The 21,465-nt window shown below is 41.7% G+C and overlaps 1 protein-coding gene across 1 annotated transcript in view; it reads left to right on the top strand.

The window, feature by feature from the left end:
• myripb (myosin VIIA and Rab interacting protein b) overlaps positions 1-21,465 on the top strand; it is a 115,463-nt gene that overhangs the window by 49,563 nt on the left and 44,435 nt on the right. Inside the window, exon 3 of the mRNA XM_087846097.1 lies at positions 8,442-8,663. Coding sequence (XP_087702223.1) covers positions 8,442-8,663 — 222 coding nt within the window. The remainder of the gene's footprint in view (positions 1-8,441; positions 8,664-21,465) is intronic.

Here is a 21,465-nt window from a genome sequence, read left to right as displayed (position 1 = left end):
GCATCTCCATAAAGCTTGTCAGCAGATAAGAGCATGACGTGCTCTAAAATCTCTTGTATAATGCTGCATTGACTTTCGACTTAGAGAGGAACAGCCACCGTCACAGACTTCACGCTGGACTTCAGAGAATTCCTCAGTTCTTCCTCCCAACTATAAGAACTTTATTCTCTAAGGAAATGCAAAAATTACTTCCATTTTCCAACAGGACTTTGTACCACTGAGCAACAGGCCAGTTCTTTTTTTCTCTTTAAGGCGGTTAACAGCATGTGGCCAGAATAAGGCACGGCGGGACCACAGAGTGTCTTTCAGAGCCATCTTTATTGACATCTCACCACAACACCACCCCAACCCCTGAGTCCCCGTGTTTTAACACGGCGGGCGTGATTGCGGATGCCGTGCAGGTGCGTCCGCACGGCACCGCACGACCACGCCCCACCACACACCCCCATCGCCCGATTGAGGCCGGGGAGCAATCTGGCCGAACCTACTCCCCCCCGCGAACTGGGGCGAGACTCGGCCCAAAACCTCGGCCCCCCCCCAGCCCCTGGCCAAGCGGCGGGGGAGCGTCCATTCTGGTGGCCGCCTGCGCATCCAGCGGCGACGGCGAAGCAAGCGGACACGGCCCCACAGGCATGGCCGTGAGCTCCTGCTCACAGGCGGCTGGGCAGACGTCATGCGCGCAGAATCGACTGGTGGCAGCGAGGCTGGATTGTACTCTGATATGGACTAATGTACTGAGTTTTGGTGCATCGTGAAAGGGTTTGTAACTCTGATTTTTATTCAATAAAAGTTAGACTTTGGAGCTTACTCCATCTTCTGTAGCCTGAAGTTCTTGGGCTGCATGTTTTATTTTATTTTTTTTCAGTGGATTATTCATTTGACACTTTAATATTTTAACTTGCACATGAGAGGGATCCCTGCCATCTGCCTGTAAGCTATATGATTTCATCTCAGCTCACCAGCCTCTTCACACCTGCACATCAATCAGCAGCTTGCCAGCAACCCAACAGCTGAATGTCACAACTCCTCTACCTTGATTTGTATTACCCATGTGCCAGTCTGCTACTGCATTGCAGAGGAGAATAAGAGTTGAGATTGTGGTACTCGCTGCTGTCTCTTGGAACCGGCATTGAAGTTAGATGAACTGTGTAAATCAGCTTTATCCTGCTGGGGTCCAAAGGAAAGTTTTTTTTTTCCTCTTCATTCGAGCCAAAATTTGCTTCAGGTGTTCATGCTCAAAGTCAGAAATGTGTGTGCATGCGCAAGAATTTAGTGTGTAGATAAGTCACTTCAGGCTGAATGACATCAGGAGGGGATGTCAAGCTGAGATCCTGACTCAAGCCTGAGTCCATACAGGCAGCCAGTCGCACTTTCATTAGTTGAAAGGACATTACATTGATTACATTCATTTCCTAAAGACTGACCTAAACCATCAATTCTTAAACCTTGCCCTCATTTTCACCTTCCGCTAAATGTAATCAATTGTTCAGTCTAACACTCTATGATTTACAGTGAGAAGCGTTTCTTTTTGACCACAGAGGGGACACAGGTCCCACTGTGTGAGTTTTGTAAACATCCAAACACAAGTCAAAGTACTTCTTCACATTTTGTATTTTCCACTTTGAACTGAAGGCAGCTTAAGTGCTCAGAAAGGTCTCGATCAGTTCACAGTTATCAAAGCGTTTAGCTGCTGTACACTTGAAAATACTCGGATCAATAAATACAGACACACACACACAGTTACGCTACACTAATACTATCCTGTCACCCCAGTCTATGCTCACATCCCTCTGCTCCCAGGCTGTGTGAGTCACTGGGATTCTGGTGAAGTGCAGATGCTGGTTTTGCAGGTTTCTGCTGCAGGAGGCAGATCAAACATTTGATAAAAGTCTCTGTGGTATATTTTATGCTCATTTTCTCTGCGATGCTTTGCTCAGCAATACCAACATGAACTTAACAGTATCACTACACGTGACCCCCACCTTCCTGTGACATGCTACCGCCACATTTTTCCCTATTGTATTAAAGTCGTGCCATTTATCCAAAATCACACTGCACATGCCAGTTTTTTTTACCGTGTGTTATATCAAATATTTATGTACTCTTATGTGCTTGTATTTTGTTTTTAGCTGAGTGAGCATCTCTACCGTGATGAATTTACTTCAAAAACACCCTGCATGGTCTTTAAGCAGGCTTCGATTTATGCCATTTCAGATTTCACTAGTCCCTCCATATTTGCTCAGAAATGAAATCCCATTCCTTATTCATAGATGGCGAGTCTCTCTGGCCTTCGTATAGAAATGCAGCAACCTGAAGTTTAGAATGAAGAGGGATTTTTAAGTTCCTAGTAATATGTTTTACTGTCATGATAGTTATTCTGATGCTACTTACTCATTACCTTTGGATTTAGCTAATTGTGTGCCTGTTCAGCATGCAGTCATGTGAAACAGAAGCTTTACACAGGACTCCATGCTATCTATAGAAAATCTAACTACACTGACCCATCGTTCAGCAGCAATAACTTGAATTTATACTTTTCTCTATGAATTCATTAATCTCTCACATCGTTGGAGAGGAATTTTGTTGCTTCGGTGTAGAGGTCAGGACTTTGGACTGGACCATTGCAATGCATTGATTCTTTTTCTTTTTTTTCAGCCATTCTGTTGTAGATTTGCTGCTGTGCTTGAGATCCTTGTCTTGCTGCATGACCCAGTTTTGGCTAAGCTTTTAAAGAGGTGGTCACACTTGATCATAATCCAGGTCATTTGATTAGCAGGACTTGGCTGCTACTTACCCTCTTAATTCCTATAGAAGCAATAAAGGTGGACTCAGTTTTTCAGAGGGCTGCATAGAGTCCTACCAAACCTTACTTTTTCACATGACTGTAGTTATAACACAGTTGCTGACGCTGACAGATGTGTTTCCATTGGAATGATCTGTATCTAATTAAAGTGATTCGACTCGAATCACTTTTGCTTTGAAGTTAAATTAAAAAAAATAAAAAAGATCGATAGATGGATAGATAGATTGATGAGATATACATATGTGATATATATCGAGGGATAGATAGTGGGTTCAGTCCGGGTATTCTGGCTTCCTCCCACAGCACTCACATTCAGACATATGGGCAATTTAGTGTTACCAATTAACCTATCCCCACTAACTGCATGTCTTTGGAAGCACAATCTGATATCCTCGTGTTGGTGTTATTCCCACATCATCATAATTTATGTTGCTCCAGATTCTGATGATGTGGGAATAACACCAACACGAGGATATCAGATTGTGCTTCCAAAGACATGCAGTTAGTGGGGATAGGTTAATTGGTAACAGTAAATTGCCCATATGTCTGAATGTGAGTGCGAATTGCTGTCTGTGTCTATTTGTTAGACTGGCAGCCTGTTCAGGCTGTACCCTGCCTCTCACCCTAAGACAGCTGGGATAAGCTCTAGCCACCCCCACCCCCACCCCTCCCCACTCTGCGACCCTAAAAAGATAAGCGGAAGAGGATGGATGGACAGTAGTGATTCTTTACAGTGATTCTTCACAGCTAATCCACCTTATTAATCACAGTGACTTTCACTTGTGTGCTAGTCATTAGTCCTTGGATTCCAGGCCAGTTTGAAAACTGGTATTTTATCTGCCCTGGACAAAACCTTCCTGGATCTCCACTCAGCCTTGTGCTGGTTCTTGGTCTCTTTATTTGCATCCAGAGCTATTTTGGCTGCTACCTGCTGACGATGCCCCTTGGAAATCAAAGCTGGTTTCAGAGTTCACATTTGGGCATTTGTGATGCCAGTCTTAGGTCATCAGTGCAACTGTTTTGAGAGCTATAACTCTTGAGCTCTGCACTGAGCAAGAGAACAGCTGCTGAGAGGGCGATACATCATTTAGAAAGAAAAGGCAATTGTTTTTGTTTTCCAGCCAGACTGCAAAATGCCATTATCTAGATTACAAATCTGACAATAACATGATTCAACATCACCCAGAAACTTAAGCCTAAGCCAGCCTGTTTGTCATCTGGGAGACTGTGTCATCTGACAGAAAGACAGAGAGAGGAATGGACATTACGGAGAGGTGGAAACGGAGGGAAAATTACTATGTTAATGGATGGCTGGCAGACACTAGGAGTGTGAGTGAGAAGGGGATGCAGGGCAGACTTGATGGAAAAGGAGAAAGAGATGAAAAAGACTCGAGCTAATAGATCTTCAGCACAGACAATATTTGCTGGGAGTGACAGATTGTCAGAAATAGCCTGAACATCATTAGGTCCACATATCATCCCAACTCTTCTGTATTGGATTACAAAACAAATTAGTATTCAGCGGGTGTGCTCTCTCCCCCCTCTTAAACCCATGGCACCGTCAACATGTGCACTGCAGCGACTTATTTGCATAATCAATCGTTTTTGATTTAACAGTTTGGCATCCTTAAACTTTCAGCACCTGTAGAACTTTGCAGAGCTGCTACAGTTAATCATGTTGACATTAAGGAAGGCTTCAGTAATTAATTATATTATACGCATTTCAAATGCAGCGAGGAAACCCAGAGCTGGTGTGAATACGGTGCTAGTGGTTAACCCACTCTACCTGGCAGACCTAAAATAAACTGAGCCGAGATGAAGCAAAATTGATAAATGTGATGGTTAATCAGTTTGGCTCTGTAACTATATAAGTATAGTTTTTAAATTAATTTAATGGTTGCTGTCATTTTCCAAACATTCTCAGCCCACAGCCTCTCCAATGTGGCATCTTGCTGTCAGACATCAGGCTCCTCAGAGCTCTAAAAATACATTATTGCTATTTTCTGTCACATTATAGAGAAAAACCATTAACATTGATTAATCTGAAAAATAAGTTGAGCACTTTAATTCTGTTATAGTAGTGCAATACACATATTGATTGACAAAATAAGATTCATTTTAATAAGTGAATGACCTTATTTAATAAATAAAAATGTAGTATTTTACCCTCCTTTAAAGATGAAAGAGTGAATTTTAAACAGTTCACCCTCATTATTAAATTATGTATGGAGCTTTTTGTAAGCACAGCGCTCTTATTAAACCCAAGATCTATGTGTGAATCAATTAAAGATCAACAAGAATGTCTCAGACTGCGATATAGGACATAAATCTCTTTGCTTAGCACAAGAGAAGATGTATAAAAGCAATGTCCTCTGAGTTGGATTACAAGAAAATGTCAGTGTTACCACAAAGTCCAGTTATTAACTATTTCGCACATTTGTGTGTTTTTTAAAGGGAGCAACTGAAAGAAGACAACGACATTGGACCAAAAAGACGAAGCAGAAATTTAAACAAAAGATTTGTGTTGTAGCTTAGTAAACTTAGTACAGTAGGAAAAACAGTGATTCAAAACAAGCAAAATTACTGTGCAATGAACCTGCAACCTTTTTGCCTTGTTCGAAATGGTTGCTTTGAAGACTGGGATCAGGTCTCCGTTCAGTCGTAGTCAGTAGTCACCTTCCACGCGACGTTGGTGCATTGAAACACTGTTAAGATGAGGTCAGTTTGCTATGAGTTTGATTGAATGGGGTCCAGTTGACCATTATATGCAATCTGTTTGTGATAATATGGCAATTAATTATGATAAACCTGTGAAAATTGCAAATTTGTTATCATCGTCTTACACAGATATTCACACTAACTCCATACATTCAGAGTTCAATCAGAAACCCAAAGATCTGAAACAGAAATCCTTTATATAGGATAATCTTTTATATAGGCATATATACCTAATAACAAATACTAATAAACCAGTCAAGCCAGAGTGTCCTATTTGAAAGAGACTCGTTTCAGACAAGTTGCTCTCAGTGCTGCAGACTGACTAAGATTGGCTGCAACATGTTGGCAGTTTGTCTGTGTTTATATAGTAGATGGCGGTTATTTGCAAACTTTCGCCAGTCTGTCTGAGAGTGATCATCTGAGGTGGACCATGACTGTTTGGAGACGGGTTGCCAACCACCCTGTGATCAAAAATGAGCTGGTAATTAAATGCAAGCACAAGGCAATGGCAGATGTTCCCCTTTCCTTTCACAAGGAGCTTGCAGTTCTATTTTTTTACTCTAGCATGCCTGAGCTATCAGCCGTTAGCAGGAATTTTGGAGCATTCTTTAAAATGTAATGCTATAATATTTCCAGCACATTATTATTATATTATAAGCTGTATGCCAAACAGCTGTTAAAAACCAGTAACTCAAAACACTGCTTTGTGAATAGGGAGCGCCTTGTGTTATTTCTCACTGAGGCCAATTGTGCCTCGCTGATACCTGGATGACCCACATGTATCTACACCGATTACTCTGCACTGAGCACAGCTTTTCATGTCTCATTAACAGGGAAATGAGGTAATGTGAAGCGATAGCAGGCATGATGAGCCCTCTTTGTCTTTGGATATGTGTACATTTGCCCGATCATTTAATTAAATGGCTATAGCTAGCTGCAGTCTAACTGGGCTGCTCATTAAACCCATAACACGAAAGCAGAAAGGCAAAATGGATCCTGATCATAATCAGGATTGAGGGAAATGACTTCCAGGCAATTGCCTCTTTAGCTTATTGAGATATTAATGTTCTCTGCATATATTTCCCTTGCTTTTGTTTGCGCACATAAATGTGTTTTGAATATTTTCATTTATCATTTAATTTGAGTGCAACCAATATTTGCTATCTGCAAAACTATGAAAGCCTCCTTTTGAATACGTTTTTCGTGTATAATTGTTTACGTCCGTGTCCATATGCAACACCCATGCTGGTCACCCCAAACCCACCTCTTTCTCACATGACGCTGTATATGAAATGGTTGGTTCGTCTTGTTATTATGCTACGTCTAATGATGCATAGGAAAAGCAATCAGCGAGGCGGCAGAGGAGATCTGCTCGAGGAGCAGCGTTAATAACTTAGGGAAGCAGGAGAGTGCAGGGTCCCCGCTGGTTCGACACAACATGTACACAAAATACACACAGGAAATTTGCAATATGCTGCATTCAGCACACTTTGTGCTCCATACTTAATTTTTCATGTATGACTTAGTGGTTTGGTTAGGATTGACTCTGTGGTGTAAAGAATACTTCTAACGGCTCTGGTATGCACATATAAGCCCCATCTGCCATGCACATGTGTGCATCTGTGAGATCAGCGTAAGCTCAGTAGGCCGTGACCTGGCTGAGGGTAGGGTAGAGGCTTTAAATAATTTACCCGCTGCCCATTCAAGCTGAACTCACTTTCACACCTCGCCAGCAGCAACATCTCGATCTCTGCATCTCAGCTGCCGCTCGTGCCTAATGACAAGTGATGGCTGATGATGTAAACATGGGTGAATGTGTTCTTACTCGAGCTCTCCTTATCACTCAGGGTCATTTTAAATATAGCTGACACAAGTGCAACATCGACTGATGATGATGATGATGATGATGATGACGACGATGTGTTTATGATACAAATGCGAACCATTAGATAATTTATTGTAGCCTCTGCTGATTTTGCATTTTGCCCAGTAAGCACAAATCCTGCAGAGGTAAACCCATGTGCATAGTTAATGTGAACACTTGAGGCTTCGGATAGGAAAGATGCTTTGCTGGTTAAAACACGGATTAACAGTCCGTATTATACTGTCTCTCTCATAAGCTTAATACCCAGCTACAGGTGAAGGATATAAATTTAGTCTCACTTAATTTTAGGAAGCTGTAGGATTGTCAGAGTCAGCTGAGGCTGTGGATTATTGTTTGCTTTTTTCAGTTGGTTTTGTTCAACTTTTTAGCCTAATTCCTAATTGCTGATCAGTGGAAACAGTTCTCTGATGTGATCAGCGAGTCTTTGTTCATCATTTATGTGATTTTAAACTTTAGTTTGAGTAGCTCATCAGAGGCTTTCTATTTATGCTCCTTTTTCTCCCAGTCAGGCTCGTTTGTGTGTATTGACCTTCAACTTCACTGCGATTTAAGCCAGTTTATTGTAATTATTCCCAACCTCATAATATCTTGATTAACAAACTACAATTCAGTTTCATCTGATTCTTTGGATGCGCATGACATGCTGTCCTCAGCGGAGTTCCGACTGAAGTGCAAAAAAAAAAGGCATGGCAGGTCCTCGCAAATTGAAATGTCAGCCATCACATTAATTCCACGAAATCGGCGTAAGGGAAAGAGAAGGCGTTTGAGGCAGAAACATGGAGCAGCAGAGTGTTTTCACCAAACCCTTGACCCCTTCTGCCCTTCCCTTGTTCACCCCCCACCGCCCAATTTTTCATTTGCCACAGTTTTTTCATTCACTCTGCATCGCGGCGTCCTCCGCCGTTTTCACGTCCTACCTCTCAACCAGGCGCTCACATCCCCCCTCTCTCTCTCTCTCCCCCTCCCCTCATCCTATCTCTCTTGCTCTCTCTCTCTCTCTTTTGCTTTCTCTCTCTCTCGCTCTCCCGGTTTCAGCGAGATGAAGCAGGAGCTGGCGGAGGAAGGCAGCAGATGCTCCATCCTCTCCAAGCAGCACCGCTTCAACGAGCACTGCTGCATCCGCTGCTGCGCGCCCTTCACCTTCCTGCTCAACCCCAAGCGCCAGTGCCCGGACTGCCAGTACAACGTCTGCAAGACCTGCTGCACCTACAGCAAGAGGGACAAAGCGTGGCTCTGCTCAGCGTGCCAGAAGGGCAGGTTAGTGTTTCCACGCAGACACGTTCACATACACACACTGGGCAGAGGCAGGGGAGATTAGGTCAGTGGAATGAATGAGGGTGAGAGATGTGAGAGAAGCTGCGAATTGGCTGACTGGAGGAGACTGAAGGAAGAGGAAAATTGATTGCGGGGGGGGGGGGGGGGGGGGGGGGGTAAACGGGAGGGAATTTATGAAAGAAGAAAAGAAGATTAAGTGAGGAAGAGGGCTGTAGGAATACTGACTCTGAAGGAGACAGATGGGGAAAAGTGAATGAACGAGAGGGAAAGGTGGACTTTGATGGTGACAGTGCCTTAAGGATGGGTGTGTTTTGAGTCTTTTTCTGATTTTTGTTTTGCTGCTTTTTTAAACATCATACTGTCCAATCCTTTCTTACTGAAACATCCCTGTTTCCATTTGCATTTTTCTCCATGTTTAATATGGTGATGAAGGGGAAAAGTGCAGGGTAGTTAATGAAAAGGTGGAGAAAAGTTATAAAATAAATGTTACGATTGTTGATATGAACTGTTGGTAATAGAGATACAACAAGGCAGTGGTGATGAAAATTGGCACGTGTCCATTTTTCTCTAGCAGATTTCACATTTACATAAAAAGACCCGATTTCTACAGTAAAATAAATGATTTATTTCTGCTTTTCTCCCAAACAAAAAATCAGGGGTTTTAAAGGAATCAATGCATGTTTGTGATTTGAAGGACAAAAAAACCCAAAACAATCAGGAGCGTGTGAGGCAGGGGAACGTGCCGGAGCCAATTGTGTTTGCAAATGACTGCTGTGTGTGCATATGTATGTGTCTGTTTTGGGCTGTTTATGCATGCAGTTTTGTCCAAAGCCTTGGGAGTTTTTCGTGTGTCCTGACTTGCCATTAGATGAATATTAAACACTCTGTGTCTGAGCAGGTTGTTGAAAATACAACGCCAAAGTGTGAGTCCATTTGTGGTGGATTCAGTGGGGTTTGGGATATGATATATATGTGTGTGTGTGTGTGTGTGTGTGTGTGTGTGTGTGTGTGTGCGTGTGTGCGTGTGTGTTTAGGCTCTAAGTATCAGCTTGTAAAAGCTTCTTTTGTACGAGGTGATGTCTTCAAAGGTGTAATTGTTTTGTTGTAATGTTAGCAACATTCCAGAAAAAATAGCAGGCATATGTATATGTGCTGCATTTAGCATTTTCTGACTATTTGTGTGTGTGTGTGTGTGTGTTTAGGGTTAGGGTAATAGGACTGGACAGGATTTAAGAGCGCAACAAAGCTGCCGAAAAAAAAAATTACGCCGTCCCTCGCCTTATTTCATCCCCTCAGTCGCCTAGCTCTGTCTCTTTCTGTCTGTCATTGATTTTTGCTGCATGGTGTATTGAGTTAGACCCACTGCCCTCGGTCCTGGTGTGTGAGACAGGAGGGAGAAGGAGTGGGAGCAGGAGAGGCAGCGAAGAAGAGGAGGAGAAGGAGGGAAAGAGATGATGGTAGTCAAAGGAGGTGACAAGATTTGCATCGATCATCTCTCCCCCTCATCTTCTTCTTATTTCTGTCTGTCTTCCTTTTGAGTGTGTGTGTGTGTGTGTGTGTGTGTGTGTGTGTGTGTGTGTGTGTGTGCGCGTACCTCTGCTGGGGGCTCTGTAATGTTCTCATTACAGCTTTACACTGAGTCACAGATGAGCTTGATGTCACAGCATTGCCGTCTACCAGCTACATATAAATACAGCACTTTTCATTAGCGCATTAAACAAGCTTAAATCTGGTTTTAGCATGAATTACTCTCTCTGGGTGGAGTCATGTCGATTGGAACAGCTTTCACTGGGAAGAGAAGACTGGCATTTGATTTTCAGAAATAGCTATTAGTTACGATAGCAAGAAAATGCACCAATTCGATGCAACGTACCTCCTCATCAACAGTATTTTCATTAGAGAAAACATAGAATGAAATACAGTGTTAGTCAAACTCACGAGTTGAAAAAAGTTCATGGGTTTTGTCTCTTTTTGAACCATTTCTGCTGAATCTAAATGCAAAATCTGTTCGCAAAGGAAACAAGCCGCCAAATGCTCTCACTCGCATTCACCGGCTGTCCATCAACATTCACAGTGGCGTGGCCACGCTGCCCACAAGTGTGATCCAACTACGGAAAGCAGATTTGTAATCATTGCACACATGGACGCACTCAGAGGCTAAAGTCACCCACACACACATGGATGCCTATTAGAATGTATGCATGTATATCCAGGCAGACTTATGCTCGCATGCAAGCAGACATGAGGACATGCATCGGTTATATGTTTGTTAATTAAGTGTGAGCAGGACTGGTTGACATAGATGTTGTGATGGATTGCATAAATGTTTCAGGGCAACCACAGAAATGGTTGCGTGTCGATGGCAGATGGTATCTGTAGAGAAGACTCAGTGATTCGGCAGCTTTGTAATAACACCTTTCTAGCCTTGTGAAACACACATATACACACACACTCACACACACACACATATATATATATATATATATGTGTATATACACACACGCACCAAACGCATCTGTCCCCTCCTGAACGGATGGGACAGGCATGACCATTTTGCAGCCTGGTTGAATTAACGGCATCCTCGGCCCATGGTCTTCAAACACACACAACCGCTCACACACAGTATAATCACACTTGCCACACACCAGTGGTTTTTATCGGAGAAGTCAAAACATTTTAGCGGGAACTGAAAAGTATTTTTTTTTCTCCTTTCGGCTCTACACCCAAGCACTGGTGAGAATGTTAAAGGGGCAGAGAAGGAGTAAGTAAGGTCAAGAGAGAGGAAGAAGAAGGGAGGGCAGAAGGATGAAAAAGGAATGACAGAAGAGGAAATGACCTGTCCCAGTTATTCAAGAGTGGAAATGCAAGTAAATTCTCCTTTTGCTGTGTCTCACAAATCGCTTTGTTTCTTTCTCTTTGTCTCTGCCTTTGGAAAAAAATACTTCTCTGCTACCCCCAGCCTTCTCTTGCTTTTAGTTTAGTATTCTCTTTTCATCCATCTTTTCCACATTTACATTAGAGCTACTGCAACTCCCTGCATTTAAACTATAGGGGCTCCTCTGTGCATCTCTATATAGAGTTGTCAGGCAGTGTATGCACAGAGGGCTGGTCTGCACAGAAATTGCAAAAAAACAAAACAAAAAAACCGAACAGACAAAATGTTTGTACTGTTTTCGTAATCTCATCCTAAAGCATGACTTTGAGGAGATTATGGCATCTGCTACGCTGTACAGTACATGTACGCAAACACTCATGCAAACAGGCGAGGCTTGCGCACAAGCACATGCATGTGGAATTCACAGAGAAGCAGAAAGCCATGCTGAAACTTACATTAATTGGGGGTTTTTTGCCGTTAAATTTAATGTTTTAATCAGATCACGCATGGATGCACATCATTTTACTGTGCAGCTTATGGATTAGCGAGAACAAGCGCAAACAGATCCCTGCACATATACCTCAGAGTCCTCTTAAACAGACATTTCCATGTGCGCTGCTGCAGTTATGATGTCACGTTAGCTGTGCATCGTACATCGTAAAGAGCATGTAGTCGCTACTGGTAACATGCAACCTCACACATCCACATATATGTTACATCCACTCACTGCTACAAATAGCACTCCCTGTTCAGTCCTAGAAGCTGTTTCTGAATGCGGGAGGTCCTTCTGTTTGTTTTCATGTCTAACGAGAACCATATTGATGGTTCACACCACATCTGAATGATTCAGATTTGTGATTGACAGAGGTTGTCAGTCTCATAGCAATAGGTTAATTTAAAAGGAGATGAAGGGGTGCTGATCAGATGATTCACCCAAAGGAATGTGATGCCACTGCCTCTGGTCTCGTCGTGTGAATACTTTGTTCATGGCATAAAAATGCATTTGCATAGAAATCTAACTGTTTGCATCAGTAGCATGTTTAGATCCTTTTAAAATCGTGACATTTGACATATTCTCTAGTCTGTTTCTGCCATTTGATTCCACCTGTCCATTCTTCCATTGTGTATTGTAGAATATTTATTGATTGGCTATATCTCCTTGTGCTGACACGCTGCCGTGCTGTTCTCACCACAAAGCCCCATATTGAAATCATTTCACCTTTTAAGGCAAATCAATCTTGTAACTGTTTAATTGATTTTCTTAAACAGCCCCTCTACACCGTAGCTCATTAATGCTACAGACACACTAGGGGAAGCAGTGGTTGGAGAGGCAGCATGACCAAAATTACAGAAGCTGTAATCTTGTTGCCTTTGACATTTTTGTTTCAAAGATGGGGGTCTCCAACCACTTGCAGTCAGTCTTCAAAGAGACTTTTGGTCTCGATAAAACTGCAATAAGATGGAACGGTCTCCTTTCAGTTTGTGTTGGAATCTGGTCAAGTTGGCAATGACATGCAATCGGTTTGTAATAATAGTGTAATTAACTGTTCCAGACTGGTGAAAATCGCGAATCTGACACCTTCAGCATACACAGAAATTCGCATAGATTAACTCATAACTGCATAGATTTGAAATTGAAATTCCTCCACAAATAGTGATACAGCTGCTGCAGGATGGCAATTTAATTGCAAACTGATGCTCAACCTTATAGGGATGTAATCAGGAAACAACCAATTGGCAACCAGCTGTTTCGAGCTGTTTCCCTTGCAGGAAAGAGACATCACAAAAAATTTATTCTCACTCACGCAGACTGGTTCAGATTGATTGCAACGTGTTGGGCATCTGTGGTCGCAAATTTTGAAGCCATCCTGATAACCTTCTCCCACCAATGATGTGGAGATCCAACCTCTTTAGATCCAATTAAAATCAAGACACTCAAAATGATGCTCTGGGAAAGAGTAGAATTCTTGGAACAGAGTTTAATACACTGAATCATATGAACAGCAGGAAAAATACATACAGACATTTAGCAAGAAAATTACATAGCAGAAAGCAAGCAAAGCAAAACCCCGGGGTGTACAGCCTTAAGCAGAGACAGTAGAGCAACACAGAGACAGACAGAGAGTAACAGCAGAGGGGAAAAAGTGCTGGGGGTGTCCTCTGGTCCTTTAATATACAGGGACCAGTATCCCCGCCCCCTGCTGTTGAGTAACTTTCCCATGCGCCCAAACACAGCTGCAGGGGTCAGGTACAGGCCAGGGTACGGACAGGGCTCTGGTTAGGTTAACCCTTTGCTTTGCCTTCTGACAATAGGTCACAACATGGTCAAAGGTCACACATTAATCCTAATTATTAATATATAATTTTATAACTACATAGGTTCTTAAAACACTTCAGTGTAGTTCAAAGTATGTGCGTGTGTGTGTGCGTGATTATATCGTATGATATTTTATCGTGATGTGTTTACTGTTTTGGTTGTGCTGCATGAAAGACGTTGAGTGTGTATTAGGGAAGCTGGAGAGTGAGTTATGCAGCAGAACTCTCAGCAGCATTAACTGCCCTGTTACTGCACCACCTTAATAAACCTCAGTGAAGCAAAATGTCTTGTGCTTAAGACTCTACATGAAAGTTAAAATATATATGTTCAGTGCACATAGATATATAGTGTGTATATAGTTACATAGTTATACATATCAAACAAAAATCCAACACACATCTGTTTGCATTTATAAATTAGACAGCAATTATTTAGAAACCTTCGCCAATCTGAGAGTGACTGCAGTCGGTCTGAGCTGAAACATAGTTGTTTCAAGATAGGTGCAAGCACTTTGTGATCACAAATGGTTGCTCAAAGGTAGCCTCTGGGCAACTAGTTGGCCACCACAACCACTTGCAATGGAAAAATCCAGTCCAGTTACCAGGCAGCCACCGGTTTTTCCCAGTTACAAGAAGATTGTTGTCTTGTTTTTACTCTAGTCTGATAGAGCCAGACAAACAGGTTGTTTTGTACAGCTGTATATTTTTTTCTTTTACAGTTTTATTAGAGTGCATGAATTCAAATATGCAGCTTTTATGTTGACTATGCAGTTTCTCTGACTTTTCACCTGCCTGTCTCCAAACCCATTAATCTTCCCCTTATCAACACCTCCACACAAATACAAAATGTAAGCATGAGATTTAATTTTCTTTCTTCTTTTTTTTTTTTACTGCTTTTACATTTTTTGCTCATGAATATTTATGTTAGCATCTCCAAAACAATAGCGTGTGTGTTTACTAAGACACCGGTGCAAAAATTCAGTGAACTCTCACGCTGCTGCCAGACAAGCACCTGCGGCTAGCAGAGGCAGCAAGTCACAGTGTGATCTTTTTCTGTCCTCCTTGCGGGGGTATTTTTATCAGTGTGGGTGAGCAAGACTATAGTCTTAGACGGGGAGGGTGTGCCCTACAGCGCCAGGCTGCAGATGAAATGTGTCTCATTTTTAATAAGACATTTGCATGTCTGTCTCTCTTTGTTTCTTGCTGCTTGTTTACTCCATGTTTCTGCCAGGTTTCTAGCAGCTGGGTGCACCATGCATTGCAGGACAGGTTCCTTGCTGTTTTTCCAATAAAGAGCCTAAATAGAAAGTTGCAAGCCTCAGTGGGTGAACAATGAAAGTCCTGACCCCCTCTTTCATTCATCACAGTGCAGCACTATCAGTTTCTAGGTTGGAATGTTTAAATCACACAACACAGTTAACCGTAATGCAAATTAATGTGGGTGTAATCATATTTTGCACTGCTGGGAAATATACTTTCATGTAAACTTGCTCAGGTTTATTAAAATCAGCAGCCAGAATTTACACTAAACGGGGACTCTGAACATTCCCATACTTCCGGGAAGCTTTTTTATCAGAAACAAGAGTGCAGCTGAACCAGCTCACAAACCCTGCATCTCTCTGAGCTGCAGGCACAGGAAAGAGAGCCACTAATCACCCTCTCTGCTTCCTTCTCCTCCTCCTCCTCTCTCCCTCCTTCACGGCCTTGTCTCGTGTCCAGCGCAGCTGACACAGTAGCCACCAGTCGATCATAACTCCTGCCTGTAATTTGCATTTCATTGAGTCACCCGGGACAGCAGGCACGCGCACGGCCTCTCACAAGATGCACACACAAACGTACTTACGGCACCCAGTGCAGATTAAGTGTACATCCACATTAATATATTTTAGTTTTAGCATGCACACTAATCTAAAACTGGGACTTTTAAGAATCTCTGCTGACCCAGTTGTGGTTTGAAAACACCGGGATTGTGCTTGAGCCTGGATGTGCCGAAACTTTTAGCTGGGTGATGTCAGTCGCCCATATGAAACTGGAACAGTAGTAGTAGCAGACTCTCATGCCTTTTCCTATTTCTTCATCCTTTTGTGGATACTTGTTTCTCATTTGTTGTGTCTTTGCCAATGGGAAATGCTCCAATGTGAGTGTGTTTGCTTTGCAGCAACAATTCAGTAACTGTATACTTAATCCTTACAGATTAAGCTAAAACCTTTGGGTCTCGCTTCTCTAGATATCGACTAATAAAGTTTAAACGTTTATTAAAACCGAATAATTTCTCCTACTCGTTGTCTGAGTTTTCTTTTTATCTTCCCTAACTTTCAGTCTAGATGGTTTGATCGCCTCTCTTTTTCTTTTTTTCAAGCAATCCGAATGTTCTCGCAGTAAAATTGAATGTCGCGTTTTATCGCAGACTCCGAGAAGAACAACCATTCAGCAGGCCATCTTGCCCAAAAGTAGCCGAATTGCCCCAGTAAGTGAATTTTATGCAAGCTACAGGTCCATCTCCTGAGTCTAGGATCATACCCACTCTACCTAAATGATATAGCTGTATTTACAGTTAATATAGATGGGAATTATAAATGTGCTGTAAACTGATATAGTTTTCATTAAAGCAGAGTTTTACAAGGAAATTGGTTTAGCTTAGATGTAGCCTTAGGTTCAAAGAAACTCCTTGCCTTTTCATTTCAGTTCCACTTAAGTTTTATTCAGGTATATTTCTCACGTTAATTGAAGTGTACTTGCTTGAACTTTACTAATGCAATTTGTGTGTGTTACTCTCAAACTAATTACTATAGAGTTTGGTAAGCCTTGAAGCAGTCTCTGTGTGTCTGTCCAGTAAGGATTTGTGTGTGCGTGTGTGTTCATGTGAGTGTGAATGCTTGTATTGCAGTGCTTCTTATCGTGTGGCTCCTTGTGTAGCATAAAAGCCTTTTCTCTGTAGGGGATGAGGTCTTGTTGAAAGCAATAAATCACTATTATTCAGGTAAACATGCGAGCGCACACATGCACAAAAAGAACCTTGGACGTTCCCTCTTGCGGGTGTGCTAATTCCTGTCAGTTGTGCTATTACCAGTGTGTTATTTTGCAGCTATGGCTCTGAGTTATTAATGTCTCTCTGATGTCACTAGTCAGGCTCCACATCCCAGGCCTCCTCCGTATGTGTGTGTGTGTGTGTGTGTGTGTGTGTGTCTGTAGGTGGGTGAGACTGAATCAGTTACACCTCTGAACTGAGCACCTCTCCAGGTCCAGTTGTGGAGCGAGCTACACCAAAGCAGCACAATCCGCAGTGCCTGTGATCTGATGTGTACCAGCAGGTAAAATCCTGTAATTTCTCGACCGGGGAAACTGGCTGCCATGTTGTAACGCTCCATGTGAAGCCAGTGATTTACAGCTTTCAGTGCTCACACAGCAAGCCTGCAGCACCGAGGTGATTGGAAATAAATAAATAAAGCAGTTTGTGCAGTAAGTTGGCTAGTGGTTTATAACACAAGCTATAAAACTCATTTTTTCATTGTGGGTTAGTGGAAATGGAGACAGAAAAGTACCTACTAATGCTGCTTTATAGTCTAGTCTATCTTTTGTGTGTTCGATTGGAAGCCTGGAAATTTTTTCCACTCAACCTCTACATTTGAGTAAATCTTTAGTCCTGACAGGTTGGTGTGCGGTACGATACTGTACAAAAGTCTTGATTTCTTTACATTTTGTTAGGAAAATGGGAAACGGGTCCATTAATTAAAACGTGTGCAAAAATGCTTGGAAATACCGTGTATACGGCAGAAGCAGAGTTTCTACAATTCTAATGAAATAATTGCTATGATCACCTTTAGTCTTCAGTGTAACTTGAACTCTCTTATGTCTCATTTCTTTAACACTCAAAGCTGTTCTTTAGATGTTAGCTCCCTTTTGTTCCATCATGGACCCCCAACTCCATAGCAGCTTAGCATCTAGACCCTCCTCTTACATTAGCTGCAAAATTATTATAGCTAATATTCCCTTCCACTTAAAAAAAAAAAGTATTTTAGTTTATTATTGATTTGGTAAATCAAGCAAACTGTATCCTCCAGTATGGTTTAAACAGACTTGACATATTTGTTGCTATTAGTGCAGTGCTGCTGGAGAATCTGTGTGTTTTACTCGTGTCATTTGAGGTCAGCACTTTTAATCCATCTACTAACATTTACAAAGTAAAGACCTTGTAGCTCAGTAACTACTGCACATTGTCTTACTCAAATAGAAATTTTAATATGCACATTCTCCCTTTGAGCCCTCTCCTCCCTCGCTGACTCACTCTGTTTCACAATGATTGCTTTTGCAGATGTGATCTATCAAAAACATCTTCAGCAGGGGAGCTACCCCACAGTACAGCCATTCATGTCTGATATCCTGATGGACTGGCAGGGGAAGATGTGAACTCAATGATTGGCAGATCAGTCGAATCAATCTCTGGTTTTTGGTTATGAATTAGGTATAGTGGATTTCACAACACACTGAGATCACAATTTATTCCCTTTCCTGTAAATCTTCAAGAATTTGGCATGAAATGAAAAATATTGCATGAATAGTAATAGTTTTTTTCTCATCCTAACTTCACCTCTCACTTTTTCTCTTCCTCTTCTGCACCCTCATCCTTCCCTCAGGCAGATCATCCTGTCTGATCTCCTCTGCAGTGTAACAGAGGTTATTATTGCTGCGGGATTTTCATACTCATTGCACATTCCTTGGTTTGAACCTAAGAGTCCCTTTAATGAAAGTTAGTTTTTTTTAACCCAATTTTTCAGTATTTTTATACATTCTGTCAATGTTGGGTTAGATTTCACAAGGATTTAAGAAGCATATATCCTGCAAAATGACTACTGAGAAGGATCTGCAAGAAGCAAGAACTGTAACATAAATCATTTGATTGATTAAATGAATACACTGATCCATTCATCATGGCTTAATTGAACTAACAATTACTTTAAAATTTCCCTCTGGAAATGACTGAACAGCACAAAATCTCTGAAATACAGTTTTGGTGCACCTGTTGACTAAAAGAGAGTTTAATTGAGTGTGAACGTGGACATGAGCATGGTTATTGGTGTCAGAGAGGTTGGTGAAACACCCTGAACAGGACTCTAGTTTCTAGAGGGTACGTCACTGATAGATGAGCAGGGATGTCAAACTCGGAGTACATCATGCGCCATATACAGCCCACTTTAATATTAAGTGGGGCATTGTTTGTTTTTTCAGTAATACAACATAGAAGATTGGCAGAAAAGTGATCGAACTAATTTAGTCATTCTGAAAATCAAAATGTGCTTGAAATGGCACTAAGCTATAAAAAACAGGCTAATACTTTGAGTGTATGTAGGTCACTACTCCCCTGCACTACATGCTGCGGTTACATTTACTGCGACCTTTATTTTTTTTTTTGTAAATAAAGCCAAATATTTTTGGCTGATAATAAAAGACACGCTGACTCCGCTAAATATCTATTTACAGTCTACCAGATCTGTGATTCAGATTATATTTGGCATGAGCTGACCTTGTTCCAAACACCCGAGTTTGCCAGATGTTGTTCAGCTGAGTGAGTCATGAGGTGTTTAATCAAAGTATAATATGTCATGAAAATTAGAAACAAGTCTTTGAATGACTTTAATAGACTGGCAACATGTCCAGGGTGTACCCTTCCTCTCTCACTGTGACCGCTGAGATTGGCTTCAGCTCCCAATTAGCCTGAATTAGTTAAGCACAAGAGGATGGATGGATGGACGGATGGACGAGTTTTGAAGTAAAGAGGAGTGTGTTCAAATAAAATTAGGAACATAAACTCTTAAAGGTTGTCATAGTTACACATAAATGCAGTAAATATTTTATGTATCAACATAAAGTATAAATACATAACTGATGGAGTAGCAGTTCACCAAAACACATAAAAGTATCAGTTAAGTTTTTAATAGCTGATCAAAGCTATTGTTATATTTTCCACTTAAGGGAAAGCACAGGTGTAGTAATGATGGCTGCATTCCACTTTGATGATGTCACGCTTTTCCGTGTGTTGGCTCATTGTGATGGTGTACTGAAAAACTTGTGTGTAAGTGAGTCATTATTAATTCACCCTGTGCTTTCTCCAAAGAGAGGAAGCGTCTGTGCAACGCAGCATAAATTACCATAAACGTGTAGAAGGTTTTATTTAATTAACCAGGTTCATTTTAAAACGGTGTTTCTGATTATGTGACTTTATTGCTGCACGCGCTTTCTTTGACAAGACTTCAGAGGGCTGCCTGATATCCGTCAGTTGTCCTTGCAGCATATGCTCGGGCATGCTGAGAAATATAATGCACACATCTCACATGTGGACTTAATGCACTGGGAAATGGAGCCAGTGTAAATGAATAACAATTAGACGAATATGCTAATTTCACTACCCTGTACTGTTGCCGTTCCGAAGGACTTCAAGTGGTGTGTATGTACACATCCTTATTGCGCTCTCTGCTGCATATCAATAGCTGTACATTGCTCCAGGCCTCCTGTCTCATTGCACCTCCTCTTCCATTTTTCAGCGCTTTAAATGAGGCTTTGTCTGTGCATCACTGCGGCGCTTAGAGCACTCCGTTCACCTTGTTTAGTCATGATTTCCCACCTGAGCGAGGAGTGCTGTTTGATCTCATTTGTTGAAAAATCACATGACGTTATCAAGTCTGTACCTCCTGCTGTTTCTGGGGCTGGCTGATTGGTGCTGGATACCTCCCTGCCTGCATTGTCAGTTTTGAAACAGCCGTGTGAAGTTTTCCACCTTCTTTTTTGTTAATCATTTTATCTACTAATGTCACCAAGAAAATGGAGGGATAGGATTCCCATTTTAGCATTTACCATAATTTCAGAGTCTCTGTATTAAGAAGTGCGATTCTTATGTTCTGTACCAGAGGGCATGCGTTTTCTAAAAAAACAAACTGGTTTCAGGGATTCTTTGCTCTGGATGTTCTACTGGAAGAGTTATAGATTTATACTTTCACTTGAAACACTTCCCGAAACACAAGCAATGCTGTATCAAATCTAAATATGGACAGATCTATTTTTTTTATTAATCTATTGGCAAAAAAGCCACAGAACATCTTTCAGGAGATAGCTCCTCTGAACATGGAATGACCGCTGATCCATAGCAACCAATGCAACTGGAAAACAATAGGAATCCTCCTCCTTTTCTGTTTCTGTGTGCCTTTCAGGCTGTGTGTTTAGAGCAGCAGCAAAGGAACCCGGGTGATGTTGTCTGATTCGAATGGGATCAAAGCAGCTGTTCATATCGGAGCTGCCAATGTGAAAGATATCAAAGCAGCAAGCAGACACACTTGTGCATCGATCTAGTTCACAAACGCACGCACGCATGCAAACGCAAAGTGAGGTCCTCTGTGCACATTTCTTGGCATAAGAGCTCGCAAATAAGAGCGCAATGCACAAATGTACTCTGCGCTGCTATTGAGACTTGTGGCAGCTTTTTATAACAAATAGGGGCCATGTTGCAGAGATATGTAGCATATGTGTCGGTTTTTGTTGTCTTATTTGGAATGTGTCTTTATTGTGTGAGTCAACGTGACTATTAATTTATGTGTTATGTGC

This window comes from Neolamprologus brichardi, chromosome 9 (assembly GCF_056152115.1).
Source record: "Neolamprologus brichardi isolate AB-2024 chromosome 9, ASM5615211v1, whole genome shotgun sequence".
NCBI classification, from domain to species: Eukaryota; Metazoa; Chordata; class Actinopteri; order Cichliformes; family Cichlidae; genus Neolamprologus; species Neolamprologus brichardi.
Note: the sequence above shows the minus strand (reverse complement) of the source record. Positions and strands in the feature narration are given on the sequence as shown.